This window comes from Lutzomyia longipalpis, chromosome 2, assembly GCF_024334085.1.
Source record: "Lutzomyia longipalpis isolate SR_M1_2022 chromosome 2, ASM2433408v1".
NCBI classification, from domain to species: Eukaryota; Metazoa; Arthropoda; class Insecta; order Diptera; family Psychodidae; genus Lutzomyia; species Lutzomyia longipalpis.
The window spans coordinates 39,228,396-39,252,044 of record NC_074708.1 but is presented as its reverse complement, the minus strand read 5'-3'; the positions used below and the strand labels follow the sequence as shown (position 1 = coordinate 39,252,044).

Genomic DNA, 23,649 nt, shown 5'->3' with positions numbered 1-23,649 from the left:
CATGTGGTATTCAAGGTAGTTTCCGGATGACTTTTTCGCCCATAGCAACACTACGCTGTGAGAGAATCCATCCATACGCTGTGCTGCGTGTGTTATGCTTCTCGCCATGTAAATTGTGTACAAGCAGCACACACAAAATTGCGCATTCAACCTCGCATATATAGCAGGTATCAAAATCACACAAAAACCAATATAGCGACGAAGGTGCCCCGCCTTGGCTTAGAAAACGAAAAAAAGCCGCGAGGAGAAGATGCAGAAAATTGAGATCATATTAAAATTAATACGTCCACTTTTAAAAATAACCATAAGATCGGGTTGTTCATCTGCTCCAGCACCCAAGCCCGCCGAGAGCCAAGATGTATCCAGAGGTTGACATTTTTCTATCGACGTCATCAGAAGAATGCTACCAAACTGGTTCCTATCATCGTACATACATAAAGCCACATTAAATGATGAAGTTACTTATTTTTAACCATAAAAAATATACATACATATAGTGCAATATATTACACAAATGTATTTGAGACGTATAGAGAGGAGCCACCACGGTGGAGTTTCAGAAGACGTCGCGGAGTGTACAAAAAAAAGTTCCAACCTCTGTCCCAGACAGACTGTGGCAAAATTATTGGAGCGTGGCTTCTTTTGAGAAATTTCAGATGAAAAAAAAATCTAAGAAAATGCTTCTCTTATGCTAAAACTGATCATAAGAATCTTTATGTTTTTTTTTAAGAGAAAACATTGCTATGTACTTCCGAAGTTTCAAGTTTGAAAAGATTTTTTTTAGTATATTTTTTTTAAAATATAAATTAAATATTTTACATGAAAATTTTAATAAACGATTCAATCATTAAGTAGATTAAGGTTTAGTGAGAGAAAAGCTAAAAAAAAACCCATTTTTCCATTAAAATATTGTATTGATGATTTTCTACGCGTAATAAATTAGGATTTGCAGCGTTAATTTAACGGCTTTTAATGAAATTTGTTGTGTTAAAAATTCCAAATATATTTCTCTGCTCTTGTTATGGTTAAAAGTATTTCTTAAACATTTAAAAAAATCAATTTCTAAAAGTTCTAAAGCACAAAATCTTTACTAAAATTAAGCTTTCAACGTGGTACTGTATTCTAAAAAAAAAACTATATAAGACACGGACGAGCCGAACGTTGTTGTTGCTTCACCCCAAAACTATACTACATTATGTATATAATTTTACATGCTGAGAATATCAGCAAAATTGAAAACAACAAAAACACCTAATACACGTTTTAAAATCACATTTTCCAAAAATTTACAATTCTTATTAGATCTAGAACTATATTTTGCTGAATAAGTTGATTATTTTCCGAGAAAAAATAAAATAAATCCAGATGAAACCGATGTTAGTCATCTAAATCCAGAATATTTAGATACATAAGATACACGTCTTACAACACTATCAGCGTGATCGTCGTTACTCTTGTCAAATATTTTATAGCGGATTAAGCATCTGCCACAAATTTAATTCATCGTCTATGTGCAAAAATATTCTTCGTGATAGAAAAAAAGGAGTTTGACTCGTTGCATTCGTGGTGGATATTTTATTTTATTTTAAAAGTGCGCGGGGGGGATAAATGTGTTTTACACACAGAAAATGTAATTTGAAAATTTAGGCCAAGAAAGTGATTAACTCTTGTACCGAAATTTACGATGTGGGTGTCCTCAGAAATCCCGTGGTGAGTGTAATGCTGAAGCAATACTGCAGTGTTTTAATGGTACGCTTTACCTCACCATTCACTTGTTTCGCTGCAACACTCCTTGCAACGAAATGGTCATTATGTCCTCATTGAAACTCTCGCTCTTGAAATATCTGACAATTTCCGCTGTGACTAGCACAATATATAACTTGCTCATATATATTTTTTTTCATATGGAAAATATATGTTTATGGAAATACTAAATATAACTCTGCGGTGTGGCGTAAATCTGTCACATTCTAGATTCTCCATAACTTTGGCTGGATGTGATGTGTGTGCATTAAAAATGCACCAATAGCATACTGCAAAATTTTAACACAGTTCCCACATTAGATGATTGAATGGCATTCATAATGACTCCATTTTATTTATAGAGGAATGCCGGTTAATTATAAATACTCAGTGGACACCTTCTGGTGAACACGCTAATTGCAATTAATTTATAAATATTCTGTTACAATTTTCTTATAAAGATTTTTCAGAGAGGAATATGTACCTATATTATATATATTACATATATATGTGTACATACATATTTTGCCTACACACGCGGTTCGATCTTTCTGGGGTGTTGTTTATTAGCCAGCAGAGCCATAGGCATGGTAGTTGCACAGATGTCTATATGATACATGCTTACCTTTTGCTTCGATTGTGCACACCGAGATATTAAAGATTATCTTGCCACTGGTCTTCAGAAAAACGAGTTATTGAATATTCACATTTCAATTCAAATTAGGTCTGACTCTTGTGGCTTTACTTCACAGCAATTCACCCATGCTATATTTAAATTACGTGGAGTAACAAACAATTTTAATGATCACCACAATGACTATCCCCAGCTACCCATGTTGCTGCTGCTACACCCAAAGGGAGCTCCACCACAATGAGCTAACTAAAAGATTTTTTGCAAGCTCTCCCATCTGGGAATTCATCCATGAATCTTTTTCTTTGAGATTTTATTGACATTTGTATGATATACCTTTTGTACCTATTTGAAGAGATTCAATTTAAATATTTTATTGCAAACTAAATTAAATTGAATGGATATTTCAATTTTTTTATTAAGTTTTTGTAATTTTAATTTTTTTGCTTGATATAAATTAGGTAACCTACATATTTATTTAAGAAAGGAGTTTATTTATTTTGAGGTTCTCATATCTAATTTTGGAGAAAATAATAAGAATTTGAATTTAACAGAAAATTTAAAATATAATAAATTTGACAAAGCATCCAAAGAATTTTTTTTTACACAAAATTGAAAGAAATTTGAATGAAAAAAATGAAACAAAATTTGAGAGAAAATTAAAAGAAACATTTGACAGAAAATCAAAATTAAATCATCGATTGAAACATAATGCTTTGTGCGCCAAATATTCATGAATTTTTAAATAAGTTCTGTTTAGTTTTTCTTGATCGTTCATAACTCTCAAATAGTCTTCTGAGTTTTCTACTGGTTTATTTGTATTTTTTTTTCATTAATTTTTCATTTCATCCATAAAATGACTAAACTCCTTTTGACAAATTGCCTCAGTTATCCCCTTACTCAGTGCTTTGCCTGTCAAAATTCCTTATTAAAAAGCATTAGTTTATTGTGCAAGGAACTGTATTTACTCCCTATGTTCTATGTACAATTATAAGTTAGCTCAATTTATCCATATTTATCACCTTTGTTGAATTTATCCTTCTTATCCAAAGCCCTAAAATTATAGCGATAGTTAATTCTTTATTTATAACTTAGCAGTTTTTACACTGAGCTTTCTTTAAAGGATATACTACTTTTCATTTGAAGAAAAATCGAAAATACAATCAAGAATTAAAGAAATAACTTTGAAATGATTTTTCTTCTGAATAATTTCTTTCTAATGGATTTTTTTTCTCTAAATTTTAAGTCCCCTAAAAATTCAACTGTTGATGATTAGGCGATTTTTTTTAGCTCAATGACTTGCTCCAGAATTTCACAATATTAGAACGTCTGGATTCGTGAGTTTTTTTTTCCGCGGAGAATTAATTTGAATGTAACCACGATGAATCATCGCAATGAACTTTCAATTGTATCTCCCACATATTCAGCGGCGAGGAGTTCTTGAACCACATTTATCACGGAATTAATGCATGATTCTTATTAATCCCACTTTACTCATCGCGCGACTGAGAAACAATTAAAGATGATATTTTGACCAGTCCATTTCCGCGAAGACCTTTTGTGCCATTCGAGGAACTTGGCGTGCGTGGTCGCGCTGTGAAATTTTTGGGTGGAATGAGCTTTTTGGGAGTCACAAGAAGGCACGAAAAAAAAAGTCATAAATCCAAATGAGAAGCGCGTAAATATAAATTGTGTGTGTGGAGTCAAACTGTCTGGGACATGTTTGAGGCACCACGAAAAAAAAAGAAGAAGTAATTCTCCTTCACAAATCACTTTTATAGTGGTGCTCACCAATTGATAGTGTCTATATTTTCCCAATTTAATTGCACTAATGATGCTGTTGAGTTTATGATGTGGACTTTTGCTGGAGTTTTGTATTTACCGAGGCAACTCCCTTCTTTTGAAAACTTATTCACACTCGCTTTTGCTCTGCGTGATGCCTGAATTCGCATAAATCGCCCGATGATCATTTACACACCAACAACGAGAAATGAAAAAAAAAGAGTTGAAACTTGAAGGAAAATTCGGAGTCAAAGTCCAGTATGTGAGAGTATTTGTATACGAGCACGCCTCTATGGTGGGTGGATTTGTCGGGAAAATACTCCACTTACTACACGTTATATATGTACATTTGTATGTAGGTATATGTATGTAAAAGTAGGTACCTTCCTTGACTATTTGAGAGTCTCTTTGCACGATCCATTTCCATCTTTTTCTGTATACAATCCCCATTTTCTTGGCGCGCGAGAAGAGATATATTGGGACGTTTCAAATCACATCTCGTGTGTGTTATTGCGAAATGTTTATTTGGCTTTGAAAGCAAGTCAAATATAAATGTTTCTGCGATGGAGAACACTGCATGATCCCAAACTCTTTTCATTTCACCATGCGGATGCTTGTTTGGATATTATCTAACCTCTTTGTACCCAATTTAGCGAAATTGAAATGACTCCGAGGCATATACTACACACAACATAGCAAAAGACCTCGTTTCTGAATCTTTCACACTTTTCTCCGTCTGCCCGCCTTTGCTGTATTTTTTTTTCATACATATCTCTCTTTGAATTTAAACCACAAACTCCTCGCGGGTTTTTCACGGGAAAAACTTTCTGTGTCGATTGTGTGAAAAATCCACCACGGTCGACATACTGATCTTGAATTACGATCGCACCCATTTCTGGGATTCTTTTCCTAAACAAAATGTTTCTAAACTGTTTTCCGTCTTTTTTTCCCCCTTCATCTTTTCTGCGAATTTATTTACAAAATCTCTGCAAGAGTGGGATGCTGGTGTATCTCGATTTGGAGCTGCATTCACATTCCTTTTAGCGAGTACAATATGGGGTTACTTATATAACCCGGAAACACCTCAACGCCGAATTATTCATCGTATAGAGGAGTAAAATTTTTATATTTTCGAACAACTTTCTCACAGCAAAAACATCGCCATTATTTTGCCTATATAGCATGTCTCTCGCAGATTTGAGGCGAATGTTTCGTGTGTTATTGGAAATATAAACATTTCCTGATATTACCAGAAAGAAGTGACTCCATGTGTAAAAAAACGCCCCTGAAAACAAGCCCATAAGCGACACAGACATGCTGGCTTTTATTAAATTTTCTTCTCATATCTCTGTGAGGCTTTATGCTGAATTAAAATTCTCTGATTTGGAGATCTCCCTATTGTTTTATTTATATCAAAAGGGATTAGAATAAGAAATAGTAAAAAAAAAAAAGTAAACTAAAGAAGATGAAGAGATCGTTAAGAAGAAAATCTTCTGCATGAAAAGACTTTTAAATTATTATTTAGTGAAAGAAATATTTTTTCGTTTTTTCTAGCAACATTTTGCTAAAGGAGTTTAGTCACTGTTGCATGGAAAAATTCCTTATTCGGGCAACAATCAAGGTAGAGAGATCTTTGGATCAGAAAATAATTTTTTTTCATTGAGATATCCAACGAGAAAAATTGAGAAATATTTCCTTAAAAAATACAAAAAAGTGATTTCAAGAAAAGGAGTTCATGCACTGACAATGTAAAAACTTCCTCTATCGCAGAACAATTTTAACCAATTCCATTTTGTAGAGAATAAAAGAGCAATGAAAAATCGCGAGAGAAACTCCCCAATCTCCACTGGGATCACATAGAAAAATGTAAATAAAGATTACTAAAATATGTGAAACATTATGTCGCCATTTGCAGTTTTCGTCCCTCTAAATAAATATTTCAAAACTTTTTTTTGTAGACTTTTCGCGGATTTTCCTCGGAGGTTTCAACTTTTTCAAAAAAAATTTGAAACATTTTTTAGACGGACGAAAACTGTAAATGGCGACATAATGTTTCACATACTTTATGGTGCTATGCAGGAAAAGAATGTCAAGAGAAAATGATCATGACATTTTTTCCTGACATTTTTTTGTCATTCCCTCTCACTCCCACTAATGTATTTCTGTATCTTTCGTCTTTCTCTGACGCATGCTTCCGACATTTTCATCATTCTTTTCTGTGCACTCAACATGTTTTTCATTTCGTATTATTTTCTCAGTATTTGGAGATATTTTTCCATGGAAAAGTGAAAATGGGCTTTCCTGAAGTGTTCTCAGTGCCAGGAAAGCCGTGAAAAGTGGAAATTTATGGTCATTTAGCGGCCAAATATATGAAAATGCGCGAAGTGAAAAATCAAAATATTCTTTCCCTGACCAATTTTTACGGGATACTTTTCTGGATTTTGACCACACAAATCACTTCTTGCGGGCTTTTCGTACCTTCCTACAGGTCATCTGCAACATGGAAGGTCTGTGTGGGGTCAGGGAAATGCTTCCTGGGTGGTGGAATCCCACCTGAACGCGGAAAAAACTTTGTCCGGGAGTGAATGTTTTGCTGTCGAACTTCACTGTTTTCACTTATTTGGCCGATAAATACCCACGATTTTCCACTTTTCACATTTTCACAGGCACTTAGAACACTTCCACAAGTCGCTTTTCACTTTTCCCGAGCTAAAATATCACAATTTACAGAGAAAATTGCAGAAAACTAAGAAACGTGTTGACTACGCAAGAGCTTGAAAAAGAATGTCGCAGGAACATGTTTTTTTCTGTCATTCTTTTTCCAGCTCTTGCGAAGTCAACACGTTTCTTAGTTTTCGTGAATTTCCTCTGTAAATTGTGATATTTTAGCTCGGGAAAAGTGAAAAGCGACTTGTGGAAGTGTTCTTAGTGTATGTGAAAGTGTGAAAAGTGGAAAATCGTGGGTATTTATCGGTCAAATAAGTGAAAACTGTGCCTGCAGTTTCTACAGCAAAACATTCACTCCCGGACCAATTTTTTCCGCGTTCAGGTGGGATTCCACCACCCAGAAAGCATTTCCCTGACCCCAAGCAGACCGTTTGCCCCAAGGGTTATGGAGTGCAAGACGTGCTTCCGCTTTGGGCACACCGAAGCTCATTGTGGCAGCCGTCCTAGATGTGATAAGTGTGGACTTTTTCATACGGAAGGATCTAGCTCATTCCCGTGTACAGAAGGAACATACAACTGCCCTAACTGTAAACTTTTGCTGCCACAGAAAAACCATGTATGCACAAAGTTGGGAGAAATTAAGGACCTTGCTGTGGATCGTTCCTTGGCCCGCAGAAGAGCTGCTCGACCAGCCCAACCTGCTCGAGTGGAGCCCCCTAATGTGCAATCTGCAGACACACGCAACAATCAGAATCCTGAGCGCAATCAGGGACATGGAGGAGCCAGGAGGAAAGTTAACATAAGGACAAACTATGACACTGAATTCCCGGATACTCTGAATAGAAACCGGTTTGATGCTCTTGCATCGAGAGATGATGAGGCAACAATTGACAATTTTTCGGATCTCTCTGGGGAACTTGATGTGATGGACGAGAAGGTAGAACGTTCGCCATTGGTGAAGGGTATTCGAGCGAAAAGGAAACATGCAGAATGTCAAGAAGAGCTTGAAGGGCGGTATTTTCAATTGTGATATTTTAGCTCGGGAAAAGTGAAAAGCGACTTGTGGAAGTGTTCTTAGTGTATGTGAAAGTGTGAAAAGTGGAAAATCGTGGGTATTTATCGGTCAAATAAGTGAAAACTGTGCCTGCAGTTTCTACAGCAAAACATTCACTCCCGGACCAATTTTTTCCGCGTTCAGGTGGGATTCCACCACCCAGAAAGCATTTCCCTGACCCCAAGCAGACCTTCCATGTTGCAGATGACCTGTAGGAAGGTACAAAAAGCCCGCAAGAAGTGATTTGTGTGGTCAAAATCCAGAAAAGTATCCCGTAAAAATTGGTCAGGGAAAGAATGTTTTGATTTTTCACTTCGCGCATTTTCATATATTTGGCCGCTAAATGACCATAAATTTCCACTTTTCAGGGCTTTCCTGGCACTGAGAACACTTCAGGAAAGCCCATTTTCACTTTTCCATGGAAAAATATCTCCAAATACTGAGAAAATAATACGAAATGAAAAACATGTTGAGTGCACAGAAAAGAATGATGAAAATGTCGGAAGCATGCGTCAGAGAAAGACGAAAGATACAGAAATACATTAGTGGGAGTGAGATGGAATGACAAAAAAATGTCAGGAAAAAATGTCATGATCATTTTTACTTGACATTCTTTTCCTGCATAGCACCATTAGTAATCTTTTACATTTTTCTATGTGATCCCAGTGGATATTGGGGAATTTCTCTCGCGATTTTTTTTTATTTTTTTGTTATTCTCTACAAGATGAAATGGGTCAAAATTGTTCTACGGCAGAGGCAGTTTTTACATGTCCAGTGCATGAACTCCTTTGCTTCCCTTAGATGCTAAATTTAAGTTTACCGCAGACTTAGCCTGGAAAACTTCAGAAAATATTAAGTCAAACTACACCTTTAGATATATTTTCTTGTTGTTAAAAATATCTCAATAATATTAAATATTTCCTTAATTTTTTACCCATTTTACCCAAATGTCACAAAAGGGTTAAAATATTCAAATGATTAGACGAAAATTAATTATTAAAATTAAATCTAAACATCTATATTCTTACTCATTATCGAATATAAAATTTAATTTCCAATATTAACAAAATGTGTTTGATTTAACTTTTCTCAGAATGAGTAGCGCAGAATTATATCAACATTGCAAAATTAACCGCCAGACTTTTTCCAAAAACTCCAATGAATTGCAATTTATTAATTTCTTTGCTGTGAGTAATAAAATTATTTGCAGACTTGGAATAGAAGAAAATTCCAGGTAATGTTTAACTATTTAATACAATATATCACTCCTCGATGTCTTTCAAGTTGTTTTCCACAAACAAAAATCCCATTAACATCGATAAACTTGCGCCGCGCGCATAAGCCCCCGGGGGCAGTGAGGATTAGCATATTTAGGGATGGGAAGAGAGTGAGATCTCAATGTAATTACTTAATGAGATAGAAATTAAATGATTTCCTTTTCTCATTAAACTCTTCGCTCGCACTTTGATGGGCATGCTGTGTGTGGCTCCTCAGTGCACTTGCGAGGGAAAGATCATTTGTAGATCAGTGAGATCATGCAGTGAAATCACTCGAAAAGTCATTTGTGGGGATTGATTGGAACTTTTAAGCAATTTCACGGCGCATCTCAAGCCCATAATTGCGCCACGTGCTAAACCACTAAGAGGATCTCCGGGCAGATGGTTCCAGGGATGCGTGCGCGGGTTTTTCTGGCGGGTAAACCAGATGCCCGCGTGAGGGGAGAGCTGCAGAGGAGACGCGGAGAAAAAAAAGAATTATGAATATGGCACTACTGAAAGCTTTATGATTACTGTTATGAGTGGATCTGGTGGTGCGTGAAGCGATTGTGGGTGACCTTCTCCGGACGCGGAGTTGTTAGTGTTTGAATTTCTTTGGAACTACACCGTGTGCTCCTCTCATCGGGTGAGCTATTTAATCTCAAATTGTGTGAGGTTTTCGTGTAAACAAATGCACTGCTGGGATACTGCTTGATGTGATATGTGTGGTGGTATCATTCCCTATTCCATGGTCGGCTTTTCGCGTTTTAATCTCTTCATTTTTGGGGTTTTTAAAGGACGATCGTTGATTCCTTAAAAATGGTAAAAAATAAACTACTTAAAAAAAATGATTGATTTGAATTTTTATAAGTTTAGAGATCTTTAATAAGGAAAAGTGGTCAGAAAGGCTGCAAAAAAGCTCCTCAGTCTGTGATTCGAATCGTGGTTAATTCTATTAGATGTCAGCTCTCTAACAACTGTGCATAAAAACTAACTCATTAAAGATTTATTTAAACATTATGGGTGAAATTCACTAGTCAAGACTTAAGTTTTTTTTAGGGTTCTTTAAGTTTACTGAAGATTCTTTAAATTTTCTTACGAATGTCTTAAATATTTTCTTAAGATTCCTTGAAAAACAGCTTAAAATTTCCTAGGAAAAATTAAAGATTCTTAAGTTTTTTTTAAATAGAAACTAAAGATTTCTTAAGTAAATCTATACAATGCATATTTTTGGTGATTTTTACGAATTTCTATGACCGAAAACTACCAAAAAAATCACCGAAAAATGTGCATGAAACCCAATTCAGCCTGATTGAAGAAATCTTAAAGTTTGTTTAAGAAAACTTAAAAATTTTAAATTTTTCTTAGAAGTTCTTAAGATTTTTCTTAAGGAACCTTAAGAAGTCTCGTGAAAACTTAAAAAATTTTTTAAAAAAAATCAGAATCTTAATAAAACTTAAAGAAAGTAAGAAAAGTTAGGTTTTTCTTAAGATATCTTAATAAGTTTTTTTCTTAAGGAATCTTAAGAGATCTTAAGAAAACTTTAAGAACATTAAGAAAATTTAAGCACTTCTTGAAAAAACTTAAGTCTGACTAGTGAAATTTCTCAATAAAATTAGTATCTAGAAAAAAAAGTCTTTCAAATTTTTTCTGAAAATTCAGAGATAAAAAGAGAAAAATTCATCCCAAAACAATTTCCCCAGATAAATAAATAAACAAACAAACATCTTAAATTTTTCTGGGTGCAAAACCAATTAAGAAAAAGTAATGTCTCACAATTTACAATAAATTTAAACACTCAATAAATTTCTATGAGGTGCGAAAGGAGATGAAACATTTTAATGGCCCTTTGAGGTTGCCTCAGAGAGATTGACGAAACTTTCACGTGTTGCCGCTGCTGTGTGGTTTAAAAGTTGACTTGTAAGTTGGACAATATTAACATAGCAATATTTTAGAAATAAGCACAGGTGAATAAATATATCAACACCAAGTTGACCTTATTTATCAACACATTATGGCTTCTTTTGCATTGAGAGACAAAGTCTTGCTTGCGCTGTGAGAGCAAAAATATTGTTGGAAGAAAAAATATTATATGTGAAATAAATTTGTGATCATGAATCAATTTACGGAGAGAGAACTTATTATAAAGAGCTGAAAATTTATGATTTATCGCCACTATAAGGTGAACGTTTTAAGTCAAGCGATTGAATTAATTTTGTGCGGACAGGCTTCATTTCATAGTATAATAAACACCCGTCTACAAGATTATTTATACCACCAAGCGCCAATATCACAAGAGTTGTTGTATTAAGAATGAATGACTACATAGATGTACCACACATATATGCAATATATATACCTATATTATTGGTGCCAAAGAGAGGAGCGCAACATAAATTTCATTTTGTTGCATGGAACCCACCAATGTTGAGGAATGTTGAGGATGGGTTTGTCTCCAACGCGCGCGCGCAATCCTCACTCTAACCGGACAATAATATTAGATGCTCTGCTATGTACCTATATAAATCCACCTTTGCAGGGATGGTTGGGTGTGCTATATGTAATAGATGGGGGGAGGGAGAACGGGAAGAGATGATGTGGTATCCTGACTTTTGAAATTTATGGATGGCACGCAGGAACGCGTATATTCTGTTGTGTATGGGATGTAAATCTCATTGAAAATAAATGCCACGTACAGAGCACACGGGCGCACGCAGAAAAAACAACGGTTGTCACAATTAAATACCAATGTGATTGGAATAACATTAATATTATTAAAGAGCTATGGCCGGTTCGCGGCAATGCAGTTCACTTTCTGTATCGTTTTAAACTCCGCATCGTCAACACGCCGAATGCTCTCCAATACGATCCTCACGTCCATCCATTGACTCTCATGTCACACTGATTTCTTCTTCTTTTTTTTACCACGGATACCGCGCAATTCATTGTGGCTTCTCATGTGGATGGATGTGCCATTCAAAATCTCGAAATGTTCTCTCATTAAATCAATGATTTTTTTTGTAATAAAAATATTCTTTAAAGATACATCTTTAATTAGGGAATGAATGAACATTTTTCTGAATGATTCAAAATTTTGGGGGGAAATATTGAGAATTTTTGAAATAAAATTGCAGCTAAGAATGAACTAGAGTCAATACTTAAGGTTTAGAAGAACGAGATAATTCAAATGTATTAAAAGGAAAAGATTTTCACATGTTGCTTCTATGATTTTCATGATTTTATTCAAAAGAGAAAATAAGCACTCTCATGATTATCTGAAGAAAAAAATTAACCAAAATCATCAGAAAAAACATTTAAAAAGTCTCTAAAAATCTCTATTTTGCATCTAAAGCTAAATTTATATTCTTAATCAAATTCAAAAATCTAACAATCTGCGACAAAAATACTTTTCAAGATCTCTTGAAGAAAACCTACAATTTATTGTCTTCATCGTGTTCAGGCTATACAGGTATATACTATAGTTTGTAAAATACTCAAGAAGCTCAAGTGGACAACCTTTCTTCCAAGAAATGCCAATTACAAAGGGGTGGGTAATTTAGACACGGCAAATATGATGGGGTAGGTAGTAGAAGTATAAGCAAGAAGATAAGTTAACCCTTCAACTGCACGATTCTTTTCTTTAAATTATCTTTAAGAAATTTATGATTTTTCAAATTTATTTTCTAGTTAAATCATAGTTGAAAAATTATGCTTTTATTATCTTAAAAAAATTGCGCTTAAGCAAATTAATATTTTAATTTATTTTGTAAGGAAAAGAAACTTTCCAAAGGCTTTGTTAATAATTAATTCAACTTTATTTCAATTTCTTAAATGATTTGGAATATTTCGGTACTAAACAACGACACATTGCAATGGAGACGCCTCGTAACTAAGCGCTCCCTTAATTTATATTCAGGTGGAAAGAAATTAAAGAAAATCAAATCTTAGAATAATTTAAGAGAAATGGAGACACCTAGTAAATATTTTTTAGCCTCAGAAACAAATCAATAAGGACCAGAAAAACGCTAGAAATATCTTTAAAATACAAAAGAAATCTCAACGAAGATCGATGCTCAACTTTGTCTTTATATTAACTTTAAACATGATGGAGACGCCTGGTAGTCTCATCGTCACTATTTTCCTTCGTCTTAAAGTGTTTGAAATTCTAAATTGAATGTAAAAAAAGAAAACTTCGGATAAAAGAAGAAATCCATTGTAGAAGTTTTTTTTTAGCAATTTAATAAAAATATTCTGAATCCCCTCAAGTGCTCAAAATGTAAGAATTTTATTGAAAAATTCCTCAATTAACATTTTTTTATTAAAAATAATTTTTTTAAAGCTCAAAAAAAATTATTTACAGACATAAAATAACAAATTTATTTAGTAAAATCATGAAAGGGTTAATGGGAATTAAAGTGAAGACGCATGGTGGTGTGGTGGATCTGTGTAGTTGGATACTGGATGCACCGCGATGCAACCATCCGGGAGTGTGCCTGGAGACAATTGGGTGTGTGCCATGGAGGCGAGGAAGAATGGGGAAAAAAGGTACACAATAGCATGGGTAAATTGGGAAGATGAAGTGGAGAAAAAAAGATGAGAAGAAGCATACGATCGTGCCTGTGATTGGTCACCACTGGTGGGCTCACGGCATGGGAACAGGAGGAGTTTATCCTTGGCGGTTCTTTTTGGACACAAATCACATTATAGGGTATGCTCGCTGTGCCTTTTGTGAAGAAGATCTCTTCGCGAGCATAAGTTTTCGCCCTCCTTCTTACAACTCACCACTCTAATTTAGCTATATGTATGCTGGGTAGATATATATACGCCCGGCTGTGTGTGTGTGTGTGTGTCCAGGTGAGACTCATACAGGTATAACATACAGCCGGTGTGCGGCATGCAAAGGAACTTCCATCCATTACCGATTCGTCTTAAAGTCTACCTGGGCCGATAAAGGTTGTGAAAATGCGATCGTTGAAAAGAGGAACACAATATATGTATGAATGTTCCAATATTGAGGTAATATAGTGTGTGTGTGTGTGGTGGTGTGCATGTGTGGGGGCACACCAACCAATAATATTGTACGGGCGAGAGCTTTGTGGAATTGGTAGAAAATAAAGCACATGAGAACGACACGGCAAACTATTCATTAGTTAGTCAGCGCTTATGGTGTGTTAGCTGAGGCCGCAGACAGACAGTCGGTTTCGTGATCTTGGGTACGTCATAACCGACGTTCCAGTGTTATTTTGAACCAGTCATCTGCAGCTTGTCTAACTCATTGGATGTACGCGCAAGTGGCAATTTTCGACAGCACCCGTCGCGTAATCTCTCTCACACACAAAACGCCACAGCTTCATATTAAGTGATAATTTGTGCGGACACTTTTCAATTAGCATACCAACCAATTCTCGTGATTAACGGCAAACCGGACAAGTGATTCTGGCTCTCTCAGAGAATTGAGGGACATTTGGACACTAAATTCACAACAGTTTCTGTGCCTCACTCAGCTCAAGTTTTATTGCAAAGCTCCTCCAAGAAAAAAAAAAGCCAATCAATGCATTTTATATGCGAGACATTTTCGCAAATTTTTCTGAGATGTGTGGATTACATAAAGTGCCCAATTTTGGAGTGAAATAATTCATTTTGAACGAATTAAAAAAAAATAGCAGAAAGGTAAGATTAGTTCGGAGTCTGAAAATTCTTTATTTCTCAAACACCTTGACCAGGATATTTTTTTTTGTATTTATTTGAAAAATCCTCAATTTAGGATGGCAGATGCATTTTCAATATCTTCAAGTGTGTGGTCCCTTATGAAATTTCTGCCTCCATAAATTGTGCGCGCACAAGTCCTTTTCCTAGCCGTAGCACTGAAAAAAAAACGGAAGAGTAAGAAACAAAGTGAAAAAAATTAGCACTGAGAGAAAATTACTTTACTCGGAAATTTTCGCATTTAATTGAGAGTATTTCTTATGATTTTTTATTGATATTTGGTAAGGCATTCGGCTCATAAACAAGTTACATAATTTACATTATTTATACTAAAAAATGATTTAATATTAAATGAAAAAAATTAATACTAATTGATTTATCTTAAATTGATTTTAGCATATTTATGCTTCATAAAAGGGTTTTTTTTTCAAGATATTTTCGATTATATGAAATTATTAAGATCACGGAGAAATGTTGTCCGTCGGTTTATCCTTAATGTTAACATACCTTTCTAACTTTAAAACATCATTAACAGAAATTAAGGAGCATTATTTGTACTTTATATTTTCTTCAATCTTAAAATTAATTTATTATAGTCTTTTTGAATTAAAATTGTTTTTAAAAAATGTCTTAAATATGCTGAAAATTTTTCAAAAATACTTTAATGAAATTATTAAAAATATTTTAAATATAAAATAAAAATTCTCATGCATTTCAGCGATATTTTGATTTATTCAATTTTTTCTTATTCTTTTTGAAAGACTTTAAATTTGAATTAAATTTAAGGCTTGTTATGAGGAATAAATAATGTAGCAACGGTTCTTTTATTTGTCTTAAATTACAAACTTTTTTTTAAAATCTTCTATATTATGCGCTCAACGTCGGAAAATTTTCTTGAAGTAAACTATAATTTTTTTTAATAATAAATCTGAGAATGTTTCTTAATTTTTTTCTCAGTGCATTCTCTTTGTTTTTTAGAGAAATATCAAAAATATGGGATCGTTTTTTATCACTGCATTTCCTGCCTACTAAAACGTCTTTTTGTCTCTGTCAGGAGTGCAACAAAAAAGGTCAAAATTTACCTGCAATATCCTCACTCAGGAGGAATTTATGAAGACAGCTTCTTCTCCTTTTGATTCGACTTTTTGGTTAACTTTGGGGCACTTTTTTCATTTTCAGACACACAGCCCTCAAAAATGATCTCATTGCTATAAATGCAATGTACACAAGAAATGCCCAAATTGCTAGGAAAATCATTTTCTTTTTAAGTGAACTCTTTAAGAGCGCCCAGAGAGCGTTCAATTGTGCCAGAAATTGGTGAGAAACTGATCTATATGATCACATACATAGTTCGCTCTGAATGTAATTTTTGTAGACTTTTTTTTTTATTTACTCAAGTGTGTACTTTTCCACGCATTTTGTCACTGAACCATTGCTTAATCAATTTATTAATATTTCCCCAAGACACAGTGTTGTTGTCATTTTGAAGCAAGACCAATCGCCACATTTATTTCCTACAAATTGCTGTAAATAGCGACATGGCGATATAAATAATGTTGCAATCCTTGATTTTTGTCTTTGCAAAATGCAAAACTTTCTTTTTTTTTTACTTCTCTTTCATAATTTCTCGTATACGTACATGTAAATTTTTGTTTTAAGAGGCCATAAGAAGAGTTTGGAGGAGTTTTTTTTCGGCATTTTTGCTGCTGATCATAAATTTTCCTAATTTTGCCTCCATTTCAGACACTCATGTCTTTTTCGGTGAGGTGTAAAAATTCTATTCCCTGAAGAGGTACAATAAGGGTATAAGATGACCTAAATAGCAGCTCAAATGGGCTTCTTATGCTATATAAAATATGACCCTATAGATATCCCATATTTGAGCCTCTTTACGAATAGCACACAGAGGTCAAAAATAGGAGCAATAAAAGAGGTAGATTTATCCTTTGTCCAAATGTGAGAGAAATATATTTAAAACACTTAAAATCTCCTTCTTCTTAACAAGGACTACACGAGAGAGTGAAAAATGTTATTTGTTTGCCTCGAAAATACCCAAAAGATTAGAAAAGTTTTTGAAATGAATTTTTAACACTTTCACTGCCACGAAAGGAGTATTAAGTGTAGGAAAATATTTTTCTTTTGGATTTTCTGGGATTTCAGAATGCTAAATTTACAGATTTTTGTTTTTCTTTTACCTTTTGTTTTTCTAAGATGAACTGCTAAATTAGTTTCTTTTCCTTTTGCTAAAAGCATGATCGCTTTTCTTATGAAAAAGAAGCTTCGGTTTTTCCAAAGGTTCTCGACTTTCTTTTTAGGAATTTTGCTGGAAGAACTCTTTTAACTCTCATGATAAAGAAATAGAAAATCTTTTTGTTTTAAAAGCTCTCAAAAGCTCAAAATATATCTTGTGAATTTCTATTGATCTTTAAAAGGTTTCCTTCAATTTTCTTTTTTCTTTCGTAAGAAAAGTTAATTTATTGACACGCCTATTGACTGAATCACGATTAAAAAAAATGAAAAAGGGTTAAAAGGGTTAAAAATAAGTAACAAAAAAAATTGAAAACTTTAATGGAAAATCTAACATTTTTCTTGTATTTTTTTTTGTGATTCTTCCAGAGTTGCGAGCGACCATGCGCACGTGGCTTTTTGTCATCGCAGTGCTGGCGACTTCACAACCATTTGCCCAAGTTGCTAGCACGGAGTCACAGAGCAAACCCCAAATATCGCTCCTATCGTCACTAACTACCTCCACAGAAAAAGTTGTATCACATAGGCATAGTGATAAGAAGAGTCACAGTCAGGACAAGGGGTCCAACGAGGAGCAAAAGGAGAAACCACAAATTCCCGATCCGGCCATATTGGCGGGACTTGAAGGAAATTTTCTATCGCTTTTTGGTCTCAATAAGCGACCCATTGTCGACAGATCCAAGATCGTCATCCCGGAAGCCATGAAGCAGCTTTATGCCGAAATTACCGGCCACGATGTGGACTCTGTGAATATACCAAAGCCTGGATTGCACTCCAAATCAGCGAACACAGTTCGAAGTTTTACACACGAAGGTAAGAAGAAAAGATTTTTCCTTTATTTGTTTTTTTTTTTTTTTTTAATATGAAAAAAAATCTCAAGAAAAATCGTTGAATAATCTTCAATTTCGCAATCTCATGCCAACGCTGAGTCTTTGTAAAATCACTGAATTTGTGCGAAAACACAAAATTAGAGCAACTACTGAGACGTAGTCATGGTGGGAGGTGGGTGTTATTGGTAATTCCCGGTAGTTTTGTTGAGCCGTCGGACCAGACAGAGAGATGGTTTGTTTGGAAAATGGAAGAGCCTTAATTGCTAGCATACGGGGAATCTCATGAGTTTTGTTTAAGACGCTATCAGAAGACGCCAAAGATACGGGCGCCACCTGCCCCTGTCTCGTCTACGCCGACTCCCTCTACCCCCCCCACAAAGAAACTTTACAACAACAACAAAAAAATCAACAAATCAACGAGAATACAGCATGTGCGAAAAATTCTGAGAAAAAACCTCTTGAAGATTAGAAATTTTCCACACTTTTTCCCACGAAAAAATCAAACAACCAAAATTGCGAGAAAAAGAGGAACTCATTGCGAATGTTGCGAAAAGAAAATTTTGCCAACTAATCGAAATGTTTATTTATTGAAAATGTTTATGAGTTTTCTGGGAGATTTCCCTCTTGTCTTTAATTTTCTCAACAAACTTTTCCTGGCAAATAAATAAAATTTCGGCATTAGAAAATCTCACTGAGAAATAATATTTTTGGGAAAAAGCATTAAGGAATGATTTAATACGTGTCTTGTTGGACCATTCATGGATCCATTCGTGCCTCAAAAAGATAAGAAAATTTTATTAATGAACAGTGGAAGAACAATTTCTTCATTCTTATTCTCAAAGATTAAAGAATTGTTTTTTTTTTAATTTTATCAACAACGTATCAGCATTAGTTGGTGGGTTTATCACACAAAGAGTACACGGTGTGGGTAAATATTTATCACGGTTAAACTACTTTGAATCACACGAAGGTACATGGTTGACAAATATTTGACAATTTAGCTGTGATTTCTTTCAGTTTTTTTTAAGCATTTAACTTGTTTTGACTCTAAAAGTTTGTCTCCTGTTGAACATTTTGTTTATCTTCACGCTTCCTGGATAGATTTATTAATAGAAAATGGTTAAAAGAAGCGCGAGGGTTCATTAGTAATTTTCTTCAGTTATTCATTTAATTATTAAAATAATTTTTAACGTTGAGATGGAGGAAGAATAAGTTAATGATCTTGCTATTCAATTAAGTCTAAAAATAATTCTAAAATCTCTAAAATTGATATAACAATAGTCTAGAATAAAAATTTAAGTATTATTTGAACGATGGTAGAACCTAAACTGCCGAGGAGAATTTTTAAAATATTTCTGAAAAGGATTTTGTACAAAATATTTTTTTATGTTCTAAAGAACTTTAAAAAATATATTTAAGCTATTTTAAGCAATCCCAAGAGCAATTCTAAGCTTGATCTTAAGGGTTTGAATTCACCTTACTTTAAGGCTCTACCACAAGTTAGTGACGTGATAGATATACACCCAATGAGAAGGCTTTCCTTAATTTTTTTTCAGCCAATTAAAGCTCTTCCTTAAGACATAAATTTTCTTCTTCTATTTATTTATGTTTCCTTTGCATTTTTATTCAATTTTTAAGGATAGAATTCTAAAATTAAAAAGGATTTTTTTTAAATGAAAAGAAAATTATCTCTAATTTTCCATCCAAAGTCGAAAAAGATTTTCAATTACTGGGGTAGATTCTTATATAAATCTTTCCTTTTCTTTTCTTTTCTTATACAATTCGTCAGTTATAAGATTTTTGTTATTCTAGGAAAAATCTTATTAGATTTTGACAGTTTATCTCTCTCTTGATCGTAATTTTGAAAAATAAAAATTATTTCTAGTCCTCTTCAAAGATCTTTCTGACTATTTTCCTAAACAGCAAATTCTTTGTTTTTTTTTTCTAAAGCGACCATAGAATGTTTTTAAGTTGTTAGAAAAGAAAAAAAAAGATTTTTTGCCAGAATCTACCTCAATTTCTCAAAATAATTTTTAAATTAAAGTAAAAGAAATTAAAAAAAATCACAAAAGAAAAGTCTCTTAAACCAAAATCTTTGGTCTCTTTGCTCTTGTCTCGTTGTAGATAGTAAAATTGATAATAGATTCCTGCATCATCATCGCTTTCGGCTTTTCTTCAATGTGTCCACAATACCACAGAGTGAGGAATTAAAAGCCGCAGAACTGACGCTTAGTCGAGCAACAGTAGTTGAGGGGGAGACAAATGTGAGGCATCAGGTACTCGTGTACGATATCCTGAGGCCGGGAATTAAGGGGAAACGCGATCCCATTTTCCTCCTCATAGACTCCAAGACAGTGCTGATAAATGGCACTGGCACCGTCAGCTTGGACGTCCTACCAGCCGTTCAGCGGTGGTTGCGTCAACCAAAGCAAAACTACGGACTCCTCGTCCATGTGGACTCAGCCGGCAGGACAGCAGCTGAGGGTCCCGTCCACAGGCATGTGCGCCTGAAGCGCAGTGCCAGTGAGACACGGCAGGAGTGGGATCAGCAGCAACCTCTCTTGTTTGCCTACACAGACGACGGACGCAATAAGCCGCGATCGATACGGGATGTGAATCGTTCGCGTAGGGCGTCCCTACGGCGAGGGCATAGGAGGAAAAACTTTCACGAAATCTGCCAGCGGAGGGCACTTTATGTGGATTTTGCCGATGTGGGATGGAATGATTGGATTGTAGCACCACCTGGGTATGATGCCTACTACTGCCACGGTGAGTGCACGTTCCCCATGCCCGATCATCTGAACTCCACAAATCACGCTGTGGTTCAGACGTTAGTCAACTCCCTGAACCCGAGTCTTGCGCCAAAAGCATGCTGTATCCCCACGCAGCTCGCCTCAATCTCCATGCTGTACCTGGATGAGTACAACAAGGTGGTGCTGAAGAACTACCAAGATATGACGGTCGTGGGCTGTGGGTGCCGATGAATTTACGTGCGTGCGTGAGTGTGAAGTGGAAGAAAAAACTTTTGTTCTCTAGTTCGTGTTTTTACTTTTAAGTGAAAGCTGTTTGCTTGACTGATGCATACCCAGATAGACGTTCCTCATTTTTTTTCTTTTACAAAGAACCATCATTAAAAAAAAAAACTCTTGCAACCTGCGAAAATTTCGCAGAATTTCTTATTTTATTTGTTTTACAACGAATTAGGATGCATTAGGAGTGTATGAGTCATTGCACCGTTTAAAGTGTGTAAAAAAAAATTTAAATATAAATCCCCCTCAATTACAAAATTCATCATTCTCTCTATCTCGAAATAGTTTGTTCAGTTTAAGTGTCTTATATAGTCATGTTTTAGTTGATGTACTGAAAAAAAAATCCTCCCCAAACAATCTGTGTCCATTTTTTTTTAAAAGAAAAAATAAAAAGAATCACCCACAATGCAAAAGGAAGTTTTGAGAGGGCGATGTGTATAAATTATGTGTAATATATTTGTTATTACAACTATATTGTGTTAGTACCTGGATATAAGGATTATCTCGGCATGATGAAAACAATATTTATTTCAGCAAATTAAATTTTAATTATGAAATAGTTGAATTACATATTGCCATAGGGTGTTAAAATTTCAGAGAAATTTCATTTTAGCTATGTAGGCCCCTAATTGTAGGAGATCTAACAAGTATTTCATAGAAGCAGAGTAAAGAAAAAAATCTTTGTATTTTTTTCTTTGCAAAAAACAATATCAATTTGCAAATCTTGATTTTAGTATTTAGGAATGAAAACCTTTTAGCTTTTAAAACTGATGCCACTGTGTAAAAAATTTTGTAAATATAAATAAAAAAAAGCTTCTTGATGGACAAGCAGAAACAAAATATAAATACGATTTTATAACAATGATGTATGTATAAAAAAAATTTCGATGAACAATGAAGAAGATTAAAAAGGAAAAACCAAAAATTATGTTTTTTATTTTATTTTTATTTTCTTTGTGAGTTCTTTGGGAAAATTTCGTTATCAGCTTAATCTGGGGCAAGAAGAGCTTATTACGTCTATTTTTCAGGACTTTCATGATAATTGCTTTTCAATTTTTGGGTAAGTAACTGAACTTTAATGCTACTAACTTTCTAAAACACAAATTAAACCTCCAATGTTCCAAGAACGAGAATAATTCCTTAAGATTTAAGATTTTGCCATGAAAAATTATTTTTTGAATAAATTTCTTAACTATATAAAAATCATTTCCACAAACCGCCTAAACTTTTAAAAATTGATAACTTACTTAGACTTCTAAGAAACTAAATTAGGTAGGTACTTGAACTAAGAAGATTACCTAAATCCGTTAACCATAAAATCCTAAATTTAAGAGTAAGAAAATGCTTAAAAAAATATATTTTGTACTCCTGGACAATATTCTAGATCAAAGAAAACTGAGTTCTTTTTTTAAAGTTTATTTGAAAATCTTACAGAGAATTAGATTATTAATTGTTTTGAAAGTAATATATTTATAATGATTAAAGTTTGATAAAATAAAATAAATAAATAAATCAGTTCTTAAATATAAAAAAAATCTTAATCATTTTTTAAATTGATTTAATTCTAAGTTCTTGAAACAATTTATCATTCACTTTCTTGTTTTTTTATTATTTCAAATTCTACCAAAAGGATGATTTTCTTCTTTTTTTTTTAAATAACAATATCTTTTAATTTAAATCTTTGTAAGATTTTCTGAGAAAATAAAAAAAGGAATTTTAACAGTCAATTTAATGCCTTTTCCATCTTCTCCGCAAATTTTTTTTCAGCAACAGATTTTTTCATAAAATTTTCCACTTGATGTTGGAAAAAACCAAACACCTTTAAGAAAATCAGGTAAATTTGTTGGTTAAATTGATCCACATCCGTCTTCCTTCTTTAGTTCTTTATCTCAAAATGATCTTAAGCTTTTAGGCATCCTCTTGCGGAGCATTGAGCATGAGCAATAGAAATGAATAAGAAGGAAGAAAAATTCCGTATGCGTTAATTCCTCTCTAAACCAATTCTCTATGGGAGGCCTAAAATTCAATGTACATAGTGCGCTATATATACACTATTTTCTCTCCTTATTCAGCTTCTATGACGCATACTTTATCCCTGAAAGAGGATCAGGGTAATTTCTTCTTGGATTCTTTCACATGTAAAGTGCACTTGATTGCGCCAATTATTCAAGGATCCTTCACAAATCAATCAATGTTGAATGAAAATATCGAAAAAAAAGGAAACTTATGCCATTATCCTTACCAATTGGACCTTTTTGTCTGTGCTGCCGCAATTGCGAAGTTCCAAGTGCTTGTTTGAGGTTTGAGAGTGACAAGGAATTACTTGAATGGTGAGGTGTAACATGGGAACTCGTTAAAATCCGCAAAATCCGGAACGTGGGGGCTATTTTATTGGAATTCCACCGCAGAATGAAAGCACGACAGTGTCTCTTGTATTTCATTCTCAGTCTTTTAGTTATATTTTTTGGGTGGATGAGTTAAAACGTTCGATCGGCCAATGCAATATATCTTCCTCTTGTGCCCCGATAATGGGACATTTGCTTACAGAGTGGGGGGAGGGGAGAAATCTTCACGGGAAGATTTGTTTTAATTGATCCACCATTATTTGTTCTAATCGCCACCACAATGATTTATGAATCGGGCGGGTTGATTGAAAAGACCCAACTGTGAGAAATTTTGTGACGATTGATCATACACAAAATGT

The 23,649-nt window shown here is 34.2% G+C and overlaps 1 protein-coding gene across 7 annotated transcripts in view; it reads left to right on the top strand.

The window, feature by feature from the left end:
* Nucleotides 1-21,870, top strand: part of LOC129791346 (protein decapentaplegic) — a 28,506-nt gene extending 6,636 nt beyond the window's left edge. For 6 of the 7 annotated variants that reach the window (XM_055829486.1, XM_055829484.1, XM_055829483.1 and 3 more), the window contains 2 exons: nt 17,456-17,899; nt 20,041-21,870. In XM_055829486.1, coding sequence (XP_055685461.1) covers nt 17,470-17,899; nt 20,041-20,900 — 1,290 coding nt within the window. In that variant the 5' untranslated portion in view covers nt 17,456-17,469 and the 3' untranslated portion in view covers nt 20,901-21,870. Of the gene's footprint in view, nt 1-12,108; nt 14,804-17,455; nt 17,900-20,040 lie in introns of those variants that run through there. The other variant, XM_055829485.1, reaches the window with a different exon arrangement.
* The last annotated feature ends 1,779 nt before the right edge of the window (nt 21,871-23,649 follow it).